We start from the raw sequence: 17,223 nt of genomic DNA on the forward strand, positions 1-17,223 counted from the left end.
TTTTAAATCTTAAATGCACTCCATTTACGTGATGTGACCTGCATATTAACCAAGCCACAGCGACATTATGATTATTATCGTTATTAACATTGCTACGCCCAAGAACTACCTTGCTGGCGTAGTGACACCTGGCCTGGCTGGCTCGCTCACAACGCCTCAGGTCACTAGCGAAAGATAACGCTACATATTGGAGCTGCCGCCACTGCTGCTTTTGTGTTTTGTTGGGGGTTTTTTAGTTTGGAAAAGCTAACGCTAGGTGTAGGTGTAGCGTTCCTTTTTTGTTGCTATGTGAAATCAATGTGCCCAGGAAGGTAGTTCCCAAAGTACTGTACGTACTGCATGTTAGCATGACTTTACCTGTTACTACTTGCTCACAGCACGGATAGAAAACCATAAAACCTTCTTGGAGGTTTTTGGAGGGGTTCTAACAGGTTTACGTGCATTAATTAGCTGCCCTTTTTAGCTGTTTTTATATCTTTAGAATGCACAGAAAAGAGAAAGAAGGATTGTGGCTGATGGGCAAAATAAAAAAAAAAGTGTGGTTTTCCTTTAAAGGATCCGTTCCTATGAAAGCGATAGCAATAACTTTGTTTTGTTTTTTTATTACCGTTTCATTTCATTCTTGTATTTAGTGCACGTCTGTGTGTGTTATGGTGGGCGTGGCTTACATGCTCGGAGCAGGAAGAGGGTGGCAAGTGATGCTTGCAGCACGTTTGAAAGCCGCGTGGCCTTTAGGAATGGTAAAAAGTGACATCAGTGAGGCACCATCTCCGAAGCAAAACCTCTTTGCCATAAATCCCTTGTCCTTAAAGATCAAATTGGTGCATTTCCGTACTTACACATCCATCTTTTGAGTACATAAGTGCACTAACACTGCACTGAGTGCACTCGAAATGCTCCAAATGGTGAAGCAGGTGTGGCTAAGGAGGTAGAGCAGGTCGTCCACAAACCGGAAGGTTGGCGGTTGAGTCCGCACTCTCTCCACCTAGTCACTGTCTTCGTGTCCCTGGGAACGATGTTTGGTGGTGGTCGGACAGGCTGTAGGCGTGAATTGGCGGCCAACTTGCATCAGACTACCCCAGGGCAGCTGTGGCTACAGATGTAGTTTACCACCTCCAGTGTGCGATTGAATAATGGGTTCACTTTATATCAAATCTAATCCTTTATTATGATTAAAACAGCGAGTGCACAGCCACATAGCCTTTTCCACCCTCAATAGTCTCCATCTTGGCAATGGCGCAAAAGGAGGGCGGGACTAACGCAAGTGGTTGCAATCACAATTTTTAAAATCAAAGACGAAGAAAAAGAAGAGGAAGCTGGTAAATATTGTGATTGTCATTTCCTGTAATCAATTTGGGACGGCGCGCCAACTGTCAAAATGAAACCCAAGTGCACAATGTACACACAGAAGTGTGCTATGTTCATATTCTAAAATGAACTGTGCTTAACTTATTTTTACGCTTTTATGAGTCAAGAATGTTTAAATGGATGTTTGCCATTACAGAGTTGAGACTTGGGTGGTTTAACGTTTAACGGCGGTTGACTTCTTCTTACACTTGTATGACTGCGGTTCATAAAAATGTTACCATGGCCCCAGTTTGACCCTGGAACGGATTATTTCTACACTTTCCAATGGGAGGCTTCCGGTGTATCAGGTGGGGACTATTTGACGCAGCACAAACCCAAACAAGTTGTGATCCAAGCGGGGAATCCCACAATGAAACAATATCACTTTGCTCACAAAGATAGCATCACGAGAGAGCGTGACGTGACACACACACACACACACACACACTTATCTCCACTGCATCAGCACGCAGAGTAAACACAGAGTAGTTTGTGTATTTGCTGCACTGTGTTGTCCAGGAACCAAAAGAAAACTGTGCATGTGTTGTGCACACATGCACAGCAGAACTTGCTGTGTTTTTCACTTTTGACCTTTTTTTTCTCCATATACGCCAAAACGAGTCACTGCAACGTTTGTAAACACATGGAGCGACGGTCCTACACTACAGCTGATTTAACTTGGCCCCTTTTTCCTCCCTGCCGGTGTTATGAGGGGGAATACCGTGGCTTTAAATACTTTGTTAATACATAGGTACACATGGGAGTACTTACGCACCAGCCCAGATGGCGGACCCTCTAATTTGGAATCCAAGGGTGTAATTAAGAGACAAAAAAATTAAAAAGGAAAGCCTGCGGATTTTGCCGCTTTGACTTGAAACGCGGGCGCAAATTACAGCAGCAGCAGCAGCAGCAGCAGCAGGGGGAGGCTGGTTTGTGCGGTCGTCCTTATTAGATATCTGCTCACTTATGGACCCATGGTGCGTGGGAAGCAGCTGGGTAGGTGGTGCACGCAACGCACGCTTAAGAATGCGGGATGCAAAACCGAGGCTGACACGGACAAACATTTGCTTTTTTTGCATCGCAAACCAGCGCACACGCTCGCGTGAAAGTTTTTAAAGCTGTGCAGCGATGGGACTCTGGGTCGCACCCCCTCCCTACACGCAGAGCACACGCTGTGCGTAGGACCCCGCAATCCATAGGGTGGCGGGGGGCATTTTGCGTAAAGGGGCGCATTGCCGCTGACAAAACAGAGACGCGTAATCTGACAGCATGAATGACAGCACCTGTTCACCTGTCAGTCCCTGGTGGTGTAAGGGTACAGCTGCTGCCTTCAAAGCCAGAAGCGCAGGTTCAGTGTTCATTATTTTGCTCATTGCCACAATGATTGACAGCACATTGCAGAATAAGAGAACAACATGGCAGAATTCACCCATTCACTTGTCAGTCCCTGGTGGTGTAATGGTACAGCTGCTGCCTTTTAAGGCACTTTTCAAGCACAGTCAAACCTCAGTTTTGATGGCCAAGTTTTCTTAATATGATTCAATTTTTATCAAAGAAAATGTCTTCTCGGTTATCGTACAATATCACGCGTAACAACAACCTGTTGCATTTTACGCTTTGGTAGGCTGAATCTTGTGGTATTAAGAACAACAATAAGTTCCATCCTGTCGAAGAAAGAAGAAATCAAGGATGCTCCCAAAAGGGCAAAGGTGCTAACGAAACAGATCAGAAACGATCGAAGATGCAAAGTTGTTGGCACGTGTATATGTTAAATGTTCACGTATCCATTTCATTTGTCATTTGTAATTATTTCACATTGTTTTCTGCGTGTAAAATTAATATTCCCTGTAAAATGTGTATTTGTTCATAATTTAGGTGGTCAGGAACAGACTTATTGGATTTACATTATTTTCTAAGGGAAAAAATCGCTTCGGGTTTCATACATTTCGGTTTTTGTCTGCCCTTTTGGAACAAATGAACAACAACAGAGGTACAACAGTAGTTTTATAAGGTCAGTTTAGACTTTTTCCGGGTAAATGACACATTGAAACAGTAACTGTAGGACAAGAAGGTTTGAAAGCACCTTTCCTCGGGACCAAATTAAAGTACCCTTACGCTCAATTGCAGCTTTTCCAAAAGGGGTAAAACCGATGTGGTGTGTGATTCATGTGCTGTTAAATGTGTCACCTGTCCGTAGCCCTAAACGCTGGCTGAAGATCAGTTTTGTGCGCATAACAATCAGGACCAGGAGTTCTGGGTCTCCGGATGATGTTTACATTTGAACTGAACCAAATAAAAAATGACTCACTTCACCAATAGTATCCAATAATAACGTTCATAACTATATAAGAACTTTGTAATAGCAGGGGAAACATCGCTGGATGTGTCCGCTGCAGCGAGAGAAGGTTGTGGACTCACCGGTGTCGAAGTGACTGAGAGCCGCGGAGGACAGAGCAAAGGCGGCCACAAGGAGCGCGGAGGCGCCGGTGGTCCACGGGTCCATGGTGCGAGCCGGGAAGGGCGCCCAGGTGAGCGGTTGAGTGAGGAAGTGAAGCAGCTCTTCTCGTTTCTGCTCGGGAAAGTCCGCGTCCACGCTCCGAGTCTCGCACGCAGCTTCTGACAGAGCGACACCCCCGAGCCCGGGACTAGATAGCAGCGCGTAGGGATCCGATTTCCAGCAGGCCATGTGACAGGAAACACCGCCAAGACGTTCAACCTGCAGCGAGGAGGAGGAGGAGGAAGAGGAGGAGGCGGAGCTACGTTAGCATCACACAAGTACTCATTAACCAAATATTGCATGATAATAACACACTGATTATTCAATAAAGTTAGCAGCAGTAATTCCAGAAGTAATAACATCGCTTCAATTCTTCCCAAAAATACATTTATCTCTTTAAAAATCATTTCTAATAAGCATCTTAATTTTGCACCTTTGTTTTAATATTTTATTATTTTTAATAGTTTACTATTATGTATGATCTAATATATATTTAATTTGACTTTAAATATTTTCATTTCAATTTTGCACCACTGTTCTAATATTTTAAATATTGATATTTAACCAAATATTTAAAAGATATATATTTCTTGCACAATTGTTGTGATATTTCGAGTATTTAAATCCCAACAGATAATATTTTGAATATAACCTAAAATATATTTGACTTTTAACGTGGTACCTATTATTTTAAATATTTTTATTTAAATACAGAACATTTGAAATATTTTAATGACTTTATTTATGCACCATTGATGTCTTTTAAATATGCAATCTGTTTCAAAATTATTTCGAATAATTATTTACATTTTTCACTTGTGTTTTAATACTTTATTATTTTTAATACTTTCTATATATTTCAATATAATATTGTTTTGAATCTGACTTGAAATATTTGTATTTGTAATATGTGCCATTGATGAAATATTTCAGGTTTTTAAATTCAAACGTGTAATATTTTTACTTTTACTTTGGCAGCATTGCTCAAATATTTTTAATATTTATATTTAAAATATTTTAATAACTTTATTTATGCACCATTGTTGTAATGCTTGAATTATTTATATGTAAATAAATATATGATCTTGGATATGACTGAAAATAGTTTTATTGTCGTTTTTTTACCGTTTTTCCAATATTGTTTATATTTAAAGTTATGATTTAAATGCTATTTGAAATATTAAATAAATATATATTTTCGACTACATCTTTTTATCAACCTTTTCTATCGGGGGGGGGGGGGGTGACAATATTAGAACCTTTCGATGTGACAAACACAACCACAATAACAAATAAGCACATCGTTCAATCTCTGAAAAGGCAGAATTCAATTCTTCTCTGAATGCTGCACCCAACGCCGCTCTTTGTTGTTAATTGGTAGCAAAGAAAGACTGAACAGACTCGCTTGAACAAAGAAAGGACGAACACGTCATTAAGTGAAATAAAAGAATGCACTTTAATGATGGTTAATTAGAAGGTGTCATTATAATAGCATGCGCCCAACAGGTGCCCAAAGACAATGACTGGCCTGCCTGCTGAAGTGTGAAACAGCACCCTCTGGTGGTTGGCTAAAAAAAAGCATTGCTTAAGAGCTTCGAAAAGGCAGCAATAATTTTTTTGTTGTTTTTTTTGGGGGGGGGGTATTATAACGGGCTATTATTTATTTGGACTTATGAATGTTCATCAGTGAATGATGTTGCTGATGATGCAAGGCAAACTGCATGAAAACAAATGTTGATGTAAAACAAAGGAAGCTGTCTTGTACAACGGAGTATTGTACTGTATATTGTTACTTTATGTTACCAGCATTGGCGGCATTCAATTTACGTCTTTATTCTTGTAATATTACGACTATTCTGGTAAATTTACACCTTTTTTCTAGGAAATGTACGACTTTATTCTTGTAATATTATGACTTTATTTTCTTAATATTAAAACTTTTATTCTCATAAATTTCCGACTTTATTCTCGTAGAATTATGACTTTTTTTGTAAATTTACAACTTTATTCTTGTAATATTACGACATTTTTCTGGTAAATTTATGACTTTATTCTTTGTAAATTTACAAGCTTTATTCGTGTGAGTATTACGACTTTATGTCTCGTAAATTTATGAGACAAAAAGTCGTAATTTTATGAGAATACTTTTTTCTTGGAAATTTATGACTTTATTCTCATAACATCACAATTTTTTTCCCCTAAATTTCCGACTTTATTCTAAAAATGTTAGATTTTAGTTTTTCAACGTGGCCCCAATACTCCATCGTAGTCTTGTCTTATTGCTGCACAGTAAAGGACAACACCCGTCTTATTGATCAGTCATGTAGTTTGCAAAATTGCACGTGCATGTGCTCGTGTGTGTGTGTGTGTGTGTGTGTGTGTGTGTCATGGCATGCCGGCCTTGTCCGCACACATTAGCGTGCAGGTCACATTCCTCTGACGAGTTTGTTTTGCGTATTTTACATGTTGATAGCTGACCCACCCACTGGTCTCTTTGGTTTCTCGACTGTCATATCACGGGTGCGCTGAGTGCAAGAGAAAGCGAAATGGTGGAATGAAGTATAGTACACAACACAGCAGCAACAGAACCAATGTTGTAATAGCGGTGACGGAGTAAACTGCTTAGCCAGCAATGACAGCGCTGATGAGTTCATTGCAGAAATCAGTGAAATGCGCATGACTTTCACATTTTAAAGCGCATGCAGAGGTAGATAAAGAGGTAGATACTGACCGCACTTAAAAAAAAAAAAAAAAAAAAACCTCAGGAGGTTACCTACAGCCAGAGCTGTAAATACTACTACTACTCACATACCCGGCAGCATTTGCGTCTGAAAATAAGGGGCATTTTCCGCAAAATGAAAAAGAAAAAGCATCAGGCAGTGAAGTGTGCCGACGGTGGGACCAGAAGAGAAGACCTGCTGCCGACATGTAGACGGGAGCTCGTTGGCTTCGTTTGACGCTGACATCCCTCCATGACTGCACGGCATTGGCTGGGAGTGTAAAGCGTATAAAAGTGTCAAACAGAGTGTAAAATCCAATCGCCCCCCCGCAGGGATATACAGCATGAAAGGATTGTTCTTCTATTCTGATCCGTGTCTTACTAAGCAGGTTAGTGGAAACGTGTTCCAACATGCGTGCAAAAAGGGTCCTTAAAGCCTCAACACTTTCAGTCAAATGTAATGTGCCCTTTTATTTATGAACGAAACCTTTTTGGAACAAAACAAAACAAACTCTTGCAGCCTGAAGTGGGCATTCCATTTCCTGTTTTTGACAGGACGTGGTCTCGTCCTTGGACATCACCCCGCATTGTCGAGGAATCTCCTCACGGCCACGAAAAAGCTGACATGTCACGCATGAGCGGGAGTCGCTTCCAAACGATAACGTATCATATTTACAGCCGTCCCTCGTTTGTCGCGTTAATTGGTTCCAGACCTGACCAGCGGTAAGTGAATTAGGATCCAAGATTAATAAATAGAATATTTTCATAGTTAGAGCATAGAAACCATGTTTATGACCTTCTAAAAACGTTTAACATGATTAGAGCCCTGTAGACTTGAAATAACACCCCTATAGTCACCTTTACATTCCTATTAGCCAATATAGTAGACATAATAGTGGTTATTATACATGTAATAACACCCTATAGTCACCTTTATACTCCTATTAGCCAATATAGTAGACATAATAGTGGTTATTATACGTGTAATAACACCCTATAGTCACCTTTATACTCCTATTAGCCAATATAGTAGACATAATAGTGGTTATTATACATGTAATAACACCCCTATAGTCACCTTTATACTCCTATTAGCCAATATAGTAGACATAATAGTGGTTATTATACGTGTAATAACACCCTATAGTCACCTTTATACTCCTATTAGCCAATATAGTAGACATAATAGTGGTTATTATACATGTAATAACACCCTATAGTCACCTTTATACTCCTATTAGCCAATATAGTAGACATAATAGTGGTTATTATACGTGTAATAACACCCTATAGTCACCTTTATACTCCTATTAGCCAATATAGTAGACATAATAGTGGTTATTATACGTGTAATAACACCCTATAGTCACCTTTATACTCCTATTAGCCAATATAGTAGACATAATAGTGGTTATTATACATGTAATAACACCCTATAGTCACCTTTATACTCCTATTAGCCAATATAGTAGACATAATAGTGGTTATTATACGTGTAATAACACCCTATAGTCACCTTTATACTCCTATTAGCCAATATAGTAGACATAATAGTGGTTATTATACGTGTAATAACACCCTATAGTCACCTTTATACTCCTATTAGCCAATATAGTAGACATAATAGTGGTTATTATACGTGTAATAACACCCTATAGTCACCTTTACACTCCTATTAGCCAATATAGTAGACATAATAGTGGTTATTATACGTGTAATAACACCCTATAGTCACCTTTATACTCCTATTAGCCAATATAGTAGACATAATAGTGGTTATTATACGTGTAATAACACCCTATAGTCACCTTTATACTCCTATTAGCCAATATAGTAGACATAATAGTGGTTATTATACATGTAATAACACCCTATAGTCACCTTTATACTCCTATTAGCCAATATAGTAGACATAATAGTGGTTATTATACATGTAATAACACCCTATAGTCACCTTTATACTCCTATTAGCCAATATAGTAGACATAATAGTGGTTATTATACATGTAATAACACCCTATAGTCACCTTTATACTCCTATTAGCCAATATAGTAGACATAATAGTGGTTATTATACGTGTAATAACACCCTATAGTCACCTTTACACTCCTATTAGCCAATATAGTAGACATAATAGTGGTTATTATACATGTAATAACACCCTATAGTCACCTTTATACTCCTATTAGCCAATATAGTAGACATAATAGTGGTTATTATACATGTAATAACACCCTATAGTCACCTTTATACTCCTATTAGCCAATATAGTAGACATAATAGTGGTTATTATACATGTAATAACACCCTATAGTCACCTTTACACTCCTATTAGCCAATATAGTAGACATAATAGTGGTTATTATACATGTAATAACACCCTATAGTCACCTTTATACTCCTATTAGCCAATATAGTAGACATAATAGTGGTTATTATACATGTAATAACACCCTATAGTCACCTTTATACTCCTATTAGCCAATATAGTAGACATAATAGTGGTTATTATACATGTAATAACACCCCTATAGTCACCTTTATACTCCTATTAGCCAATATAGTAGACATAATAGTGGTTATTATACGTGTAATAACACCCTATAGTCACCTTTATACTCCTATTAGCCAATATAGTAGACATAATAGTGGTTATTATACGTGTAATAACACCCTATAGTCACCTTTACACTCCTATTAGCCAATATAGTAGACATAATAGTGGTTATTATACGTGTAATAACACCCTATAGTCACCTTTATACTCCTATTAGCCAATATAGTAGACATAATAGTGGTTATTATACATGTAATAACACCCTATAGTCACCTTTACATTCCTATTAGCCAATATAGTAGACATAATAGTGGTTATTATACGTGTAATAACACCCTATAGTCACCTTTACACTCCTATTAGCCAATATAGTAGACATAATAGTGGTTATTATACGTGTAATAACACCCTATAGTCACCTTTATACTCCTATTAGCCAATATAGTAGACATAATAGTGGTTATTATACATGTAATAACACCCTATAGTCACCTTAATACTCCTATTAGCCAATATAGTAGACATAATAGTGGTTATTATACATGTAATAACACCCTATAGTCACCTTTACACTCCTATTAGCCAATATAGTAGACATAATAGTGGTTATTATACATGTAATAACACCCTATAGTCACATTTACATTCCTATTAGCCAATATAGTAGACATAATAGTGGTTATTATACATGTAATAACACCCTATAGTCACCTTTATACTCCTATTAGCCAATATAGTAGACATAATAGTGGTTATTATACATGTAATAACACCCTATAGTCACCTTTACACTCCTATTAGCCAATATAGTAGACATAATAGTGGTTATTATACATGTAATAACACCCTATAGTCACCTTTATACTCCTATTAGCCAATATAGTAGACATAATAGTGGTTATTATACGTGTAATAACACCCTATAGTCACCTTTATACTCCTATTAGCCAATATAGTAGACATAATAGTGGTTATTATACGTGTAATAACACCCTATAGTCACATTTACATTCCTATTAGCCAATATAGTAGACATAATAGTGGTTATTATACATGTAATAACACCCTATAGTCACCTTTATACTCCTATTAGCCAATATAGTAGACATAATAGTGGTTATTATACATGTAATAACACCCTATAGTCACCTTTACACTCCTATTAGCCAATATAGTAGACATAATAGTGGTTATTATACATGTAATAACACCCTATAGTCACCTTTATACTCCTATTAGCCAATATAGTAGACATAATAGTGGTTATTATACGTGTAATAACACCCTATAGTCACCTTTATACTCCTATTAGCCAATATAGTAGACATAATAGTGGTTATTATACATGTAATAACACCCTATAGTCACCTTTATACTCCTATTAGCCAATATAGTAGACATAATAGTGGTTATTATACATGTAATAACACCCCTATAGTCACCTTTATACTCCTATTAGCCAATATAGTAGACATAATAGTGGTTATTATACGTGTAATAACACCCTATAGTCACCTTTATACTCCTATTAGCCAATATAGTAGACATAATAGTGGTTATTATACGTGTAATAACACCCTATAGTCACCTTTATACTCCTATTAGCCAATATAGTAGACATAATAGTGGTTATTATACATGTAATAACACCCTATAGTCACCTTTATACTCCTATTAGCCAATATAGTAGACATAATAGTGGTTATTATACATGTAATAACACCCTATAGTCACCTTTATACTCCTATTAGCCAATATAGTAGACATAATAGTGGTTATTATACATGTAATAACACCCCTATAGTCACCTTTATACTCCTATTAGCCAATATAGTAGACATAATAGTGGTTATTATACGTGTAATAACACCCTATAGTCACCTTTATACTCCTATTAGCCAATATAGTAGACATAATAGTGGTTATTATACATGTAATAACACCCTATAGTCACCTTTACACTCCTATTAGCCAATATAGTAGACATAATAGTGGTTATTATACATGTAATAACACCCTATAGTCACATTTACATTCCTATTAGCCAATATAGTAGACATAATAGTGGTTATTATACATGTAATAACACCCTATAGTCACCTTTACACTCCTATTAGCCAATATAGTAGACATAATAGTGGTTATTATACGTGTAATAACACCCTATAGTCACCTTTATACTCCTATTAGCCAATATAGTAGACATAATAGTGGTTATTATACATGTAATAACACCCTATAGTCACCTTTATACTCCTATTAGCCAATATAGTAGACATAATAGTGGTTATTATACGTGTAATAACACCCTATAGTCACCTTTATACTCCTATTAGCCAATATAGTAGACATAATAGTGGTTATTATACATGTAATAACACCCTATAGTCACCTTTATACTCCTATTAGCCAATATAGTAGACATAATAGTGGTTATTATACGTGTAATAACACCCCTATAGTCACCTTTATACTCCTATTAGCCAATATAGTAGACATAATAGTGGTTATTATACGTGTAATAACACCCTATAGTCACCTTTATACTCCTATTAGCCAATATAGTAGACATAATAGTGGTTATTATACATGTAATAACACCCTATAGTCACCTTTATACTCCTATTAGCCAATATAGTAGACATAATAGTGGTTATTATACATGTAATAACACCCCTATAGTCACCTTTATACTCCTATTAGCCAATATAGTAGACATAATAGTGGTTATTATACATGTAATAACACCCTATAGTCACCTTTATACTCCTATTAGCCAATATAGTAGACATAATAGTGGTTATTATACATGTAATAACACCCTATAGTCACCTTTATACTCCTATTAGCCAATATAGTAGACATAATAGTGGTTATTATACATGTAATAACACCCCTATAGTCACCTTTATACTCCTATTAGCCAATATAGTAGACATAATAGTGGTTATTATACGTGTAATAACACCCCTATAGTCACCTTTATACTCCTATTAGCCAATATAGTAGACATAATAGTGGTTATTATACGTGTAATAACACCCTATAGTCACCTTTATACTCCTATTAGCCAATATAGTAGACATAATAGTGGTTATTATACGTGTAATAACACCCCTATAGTCACCTTTATACTCCTATTAGCCAATATAGTAGACATAATAGTGGTTATTATACGTGTAATAACACCCTATAGTCACCTTTATACTCCTATTAGCCAATATAGTAGACATAATAGTGGTTATTATACATGTAATAACACCCTATAGTCACCTTTATACTCCTATTAGCCAATATAGTAGACATAATAGTGGTTATTATACATGTAATAACACCCTATAGTCACCTTTACACTCCTATTAGCCAATATAGTAGACATAATAGTGGTTATTATACATGTAATAACACCCTATAGTCACCTTTATACTCCTATTAGCCAATATAGTAGACATAATAGTGGTTATTATACGTGTAATAACACCCTATAGTCACCTTTATACTCCTATTAGCCAATATAGTAGACATAATAGTGGTTATTATACATGTAATAACACCCTATAGTCACCTTTATACTCCTATTAGCCAATATAGTAGACATAATAGTGGTTATTATACATGTAATAACACCCCTATAGTCACCTTTATACTCCTATTAGCCAATATAGTAGACATAATAGTGGTTATTATACGTGTAATAACACCCTATAGTCACCTTTATACTCCTATTAGCCAATATAGTAGACATAATAGTGGTTATTATACATGTAATAACACCCTATAGTCACCTTTATACTCCTATTAGCCAATATAGTAGACATAATAGTGGTTATTATACATGTAATAACACCCCTATAGTCACCTTTATACTCCTATTAGCCAATATAGTAGACATAATAGTGGTTATTATACGTGTAATAACACCCCTATAGTCACCTTTATACTCCTATTAGCCAATATAGTAGACATAATAGTGGTTATTATACGTGTAATAACACCCTATAGTCACCTTTATACTCCTATTAGCCAATATAGTAGACATAATAGTGGTTATTATACATGTAATAACACCCTATAGTCACCTTTACACTCCTATTAGCCAATATAGTAGACATAATAGTGGTTATTATACATGTAATAACACCCTATAGTCACATTTACATTCCTATTAGCCAATATAGTAGACATAATAGTGGTTATTATACATGTAATAACACCCTATAGTCACCTTTACACTCCTATTAGCCAATATAGTAGACATAATAGTGGTTATTATACGTGTAATAACACCCTATAGTCACCTTTATACTCCTATTAGCCAATATACAGTAGTAGACATAATAGTGGTTATTATACGTGTAATAACACCCTATAGTCACATTTACATTCCTATTAGCCAATATAGTAGACATAATAGTGGTTATTATACATGTAATAACACCCTATAGTCACCTTTATACTCCTATTAGCCAATATAGTAGACATAATAGTGGTTATTATACATGTAATAACACCCTATAGTCACCTTTACACTCCTATTAGCCAATATAGTAGACATAATAGTGGTTATTATACATGTAATAACACCCTATAGTCACCTTTACACTCCTATTAGCCAATATAGTAGACATAATAGTGGTTATTATACATGTAATAACACCCTATAGTCACCTTTATACTCCTATTAGCCAATATAGTAGACATAATAGTGGTTATTATACGTGTAATAACACCCTATAGTCACCTTTATACTCCTATTAGCCAATATAGTAGACATAATAGTGGTTATTATACATGTAATAACACCCTATAGTCACCTTTATACTCCTATTAGCCAATATAGTAGACATAATAGTGGTTATTATACGTGTAATAACACCCTATAGTCACCTTTATACTCCTATTAGCCAATATAGTAGACATAATAGTGGTTATTATACATGTAATAACACCCTATAGTCACCTTTATACTCCTATTAGCCAATATAGTAGACATAATAGTGGTTATTATACGTGTAATAACACCCTATAGTCACCTTTATACTCCTATTAGCCAATATAGTAGACATAATAGTGGTTATTATACATGTAATAACACCCTATAGTCACCTTTATACTCCTATTAGCCAATATAGTAGACATAATAGTGGTTATTATACATGTAATAACACCCTATAGTCACCTTTATACTCCTATTAGCCAATATAGTAGACATAATAGTGGTTATTATACATGTAATAACACCCTATAGTCACCTTTATACTCCTATTAGCCAATATAGTAGACATAATAGTGGTTATTATACATGTAATAACACCCCTATAGTCACCTTTATACTCCTATTAGCCAATATAGTAGACATAATAGTGGTTATTATACGTGTAATAACACCCCTATAGTCACCTTTATACTCCTATTAGCCAATATAGTAGACATAATAGTGGTTATTATACGTGTAATAACACCCTATAGTCACCTTTATACTCCTATTAGCCAATATAGTAGACATAATAGTGGTTATTATACGTGTAATAACACCCCTATAGTCACCTTTATACTCCTATTAGCCAATATAGTAGACATAATAGTGGTTATTATACGTGTAATAACACCCTATAGTCACCTTTATACTCCTATTAGCCAATATAGTAGACATAATAGTGGTTATTATACATGTAATAACACCCTATAGTCACCTTTACACTCCTATTAGCCAATATCGTAGCCACGATAAAACTCCCATTATGCACTACTGCTGGCTTTGTTTACACCACATTACGCAACTCTTACGCGCAGGCTACGGGATCTCTGCAGGGACATAAGAGACGTCCACCGCCTGAAGCATAGTAAGCTACAGGGCTAACTAGTTAGCTTCCAATTTATTTATTCTAAACTTAAGAAAGAGGCCAAAAACTTACCACTTCCACACGTACCACTTTGTTTGTTTCCCATAATATCACAGCTTTTTAAATATATATATTTTATCTTAAATATTTCAACTCTATGTTACTAAAATGACATTATTTCTCCTCATGATATTATGAGTTTATTCTGACTTTATTCTTGTAAAATTGCACATTTTTTGCTGGTTTGAATACAACTTTTTTTCTTAATATTTTGACTTTATTCTCATTGCATTATAACTTTGTCTTCAAAAATGACAACTTTGTTCTTTGTTTTGTTTGTTTTTTTGCAATATTACAACTTTAAAAAAATATTTTGAAATATTTCTACTTTATGCTACAAAAATGACATTTTTCGCCCTCATAATTTTATAATGATATCCTCGTAAAATTACATATTTTTTTTCTCTGCTTTTTTTTCCCCAATTTTCCAACTTTCTTCTTGTAAATGTTCTTATTGTAATGATGACATCATACAACTTTATTCTTTGTTTGGTTTGTTTTTCATATCACAACTTTTCGAAATGTCTTCTTGAAATATTTCTACCTTGTGCTACTAAAATAACGTTATTTTTCTTCAGAATATTTTGAGAAGAACTTATTTTCAGTACAAGTTGTGGTCATGCAAGGTAAGGTAATGCCTCATCAATGTACCATTACTGACACCTAGTGACCATAGTTAACTACGAAATAGCAATCGTTGAATAATTTAGAATATGAATAATAATTCATTCATGCCCGATCTCTCAAGGCCCACAGAATATTGTGTTCTATGGTTTATAAACATGGAACCTACCAAAAGAAAGATTAGCGTCCTGTGTTTCATAGGAGAAAAAAAGAGTTTGTTTCTACCTTTTTCCGTTCTTGAGTAATCAGCAGTAGAAAATAGGGAAGTTTCAGGAAAATATCAGTTCCCAACTAGAAAAAGAAAAACAGCTTTTTGTGAAAAGATACATTTCATGTGTAACTTTCACGTTGACACAGATTTTCTGCTTTTGTGAGAGCTCAAATGTCTAAGCAACGATACCGCAACATAAACGACACAAAAAAGGCTTCTTTTACATCAAAATAACCATTTATGTCCAAATATAACACCATGAATTATTTAGTTGTCACATTTGGAACTAAACTGCGTTAAAACGTCCCTACAATGCATAACCTTCTGCCCATGACACTCCTCCACGCTCTCTCACTTCCTCCCCGCTGTGGAGTGTGTTTTTACATGCAAAAGATCCATGCCGAGCTCTTATCAAACGCACTTCTGCCACCTTGTGGCCGTTTTTATGGCTTCGATGTCACTTTTCGAGCAGTTTTACCAGTGTGCAGCTGCCTCATCACCTCTTTTTGCCTCTCTCACAAAAAAACATAAAAAATATAAATACGTCTTTGGGATCGGGCGTTCAGGTTTGTAAAAACGCATAAATACGTCTTTGGTATTGAATGAGTTCACTCATTTTTGAAAAACCTCGACAGTATAGAGTGAGGGAGCGATGTTTGAACCGGGGCGGCTGTACAGTATATACATTTACTATCCCCTGCCATTATTGTCTCAACAGCTGGCAACACAAGAGAGTCGCAAGGCAATTGTGTCTCATGCATGAGTGCTGCCGTCACTGGGGGAAGCCGCGGTTTCTCCAAGGAGGGACGGTCTTCATGAAGGACCTAATGGGAGAACGCGTGACAGCTGAGACTGAGGCAAGTCTCAACAAAAGACGGGACTCGTGTGGTTTTGTTTCACAGAAATCCCACGCGGGCGAGATTTACGTATCTGTGCATCGGGCGTGGGGGGCGAGCGCGGAGAAGCATATGCCGTCTGAAGTAGAAGTGGTCTTGGAAGTGGTCGTGCTCATTAAGCAGGTCGTTAAGCGTGTTGGCTGCAAACGCCTTGTCCCTCCCAGGCAGGCCCGTAAGGTGACTTTGAGATTCCGCAGATGGATTGGGTGGGAATTTCCTACACCTGCGCCGGGACACACAGGTGCTATCATAAATCTCCCGTCATGCAATAACTGATGAAGCACCTCGGGAATAAAAGGTCATTTGCAGATCGGCGTGTAGAAAGACTTACCGATCTAGTCAGTAGGGTACTTCCTGGTTGATGGAAAATGATGATTGTGGGAGCGGTGGACGCTTCCACTGTGCTCTGATGCTACCGAGCAAGACACAAATGTCCTGCAAAGTGCTGACTGACACACCCACCACCCA

General features: G+C 36.3%; 1 protein-coding gene across 2 annotated transcripts in view; it reads right to left on the bottom strand.

Annotated features, from left to right (window-relative positions):
- The window catches only part of kremen1 (kringle containing transmembrane protein 1), a 125,168-nt gene that overhangs the window by 80,609 nt on the left and 27,336 nt on the right, over window positions 1–17,223 (bottom strand). Inside the window, exons 2-3 of one of the 2 annotated variants that reach the window (XM_054772993.1) lie at window positions 15,874–15,939; window positions 3,766–4,063 (exon numbers count right to left, since the gene is read on the bottom strand). In XM_054772993.1, the coding sequence (XP_054628968.1) occupies window positions 3,766–4,033 (268 nt within the window). In that variant the 5' untranslated portion in view covers window positions 4,034–4,063; window positions 15,874–15,939. The remainder of the gene's footprint in view (window positions 1–3,765; window positions 4,064–15,873; window positions 15,940–17,223) is intronic. The other variant, XM_054772994.1, reaches the window with a different exon arrangement.

Source organism: Dunckerocampus dactyliophorus, chromosome 4 (assembly GCF_027744805.1).
Source record: "Dunckerocampus dactyliophorus isolate RoL2022-P2 chromosome 4, RoL_Ddac_1.1, whole genome shotgun sequence".
Taxonomy (NCBI): Eukaryota; Metazoa; Chordata; class Actinopteri; order Syngnathiformes; family Syngnathidae; genus Dunckerocampus; species Dunckerocampus dactyliophorus.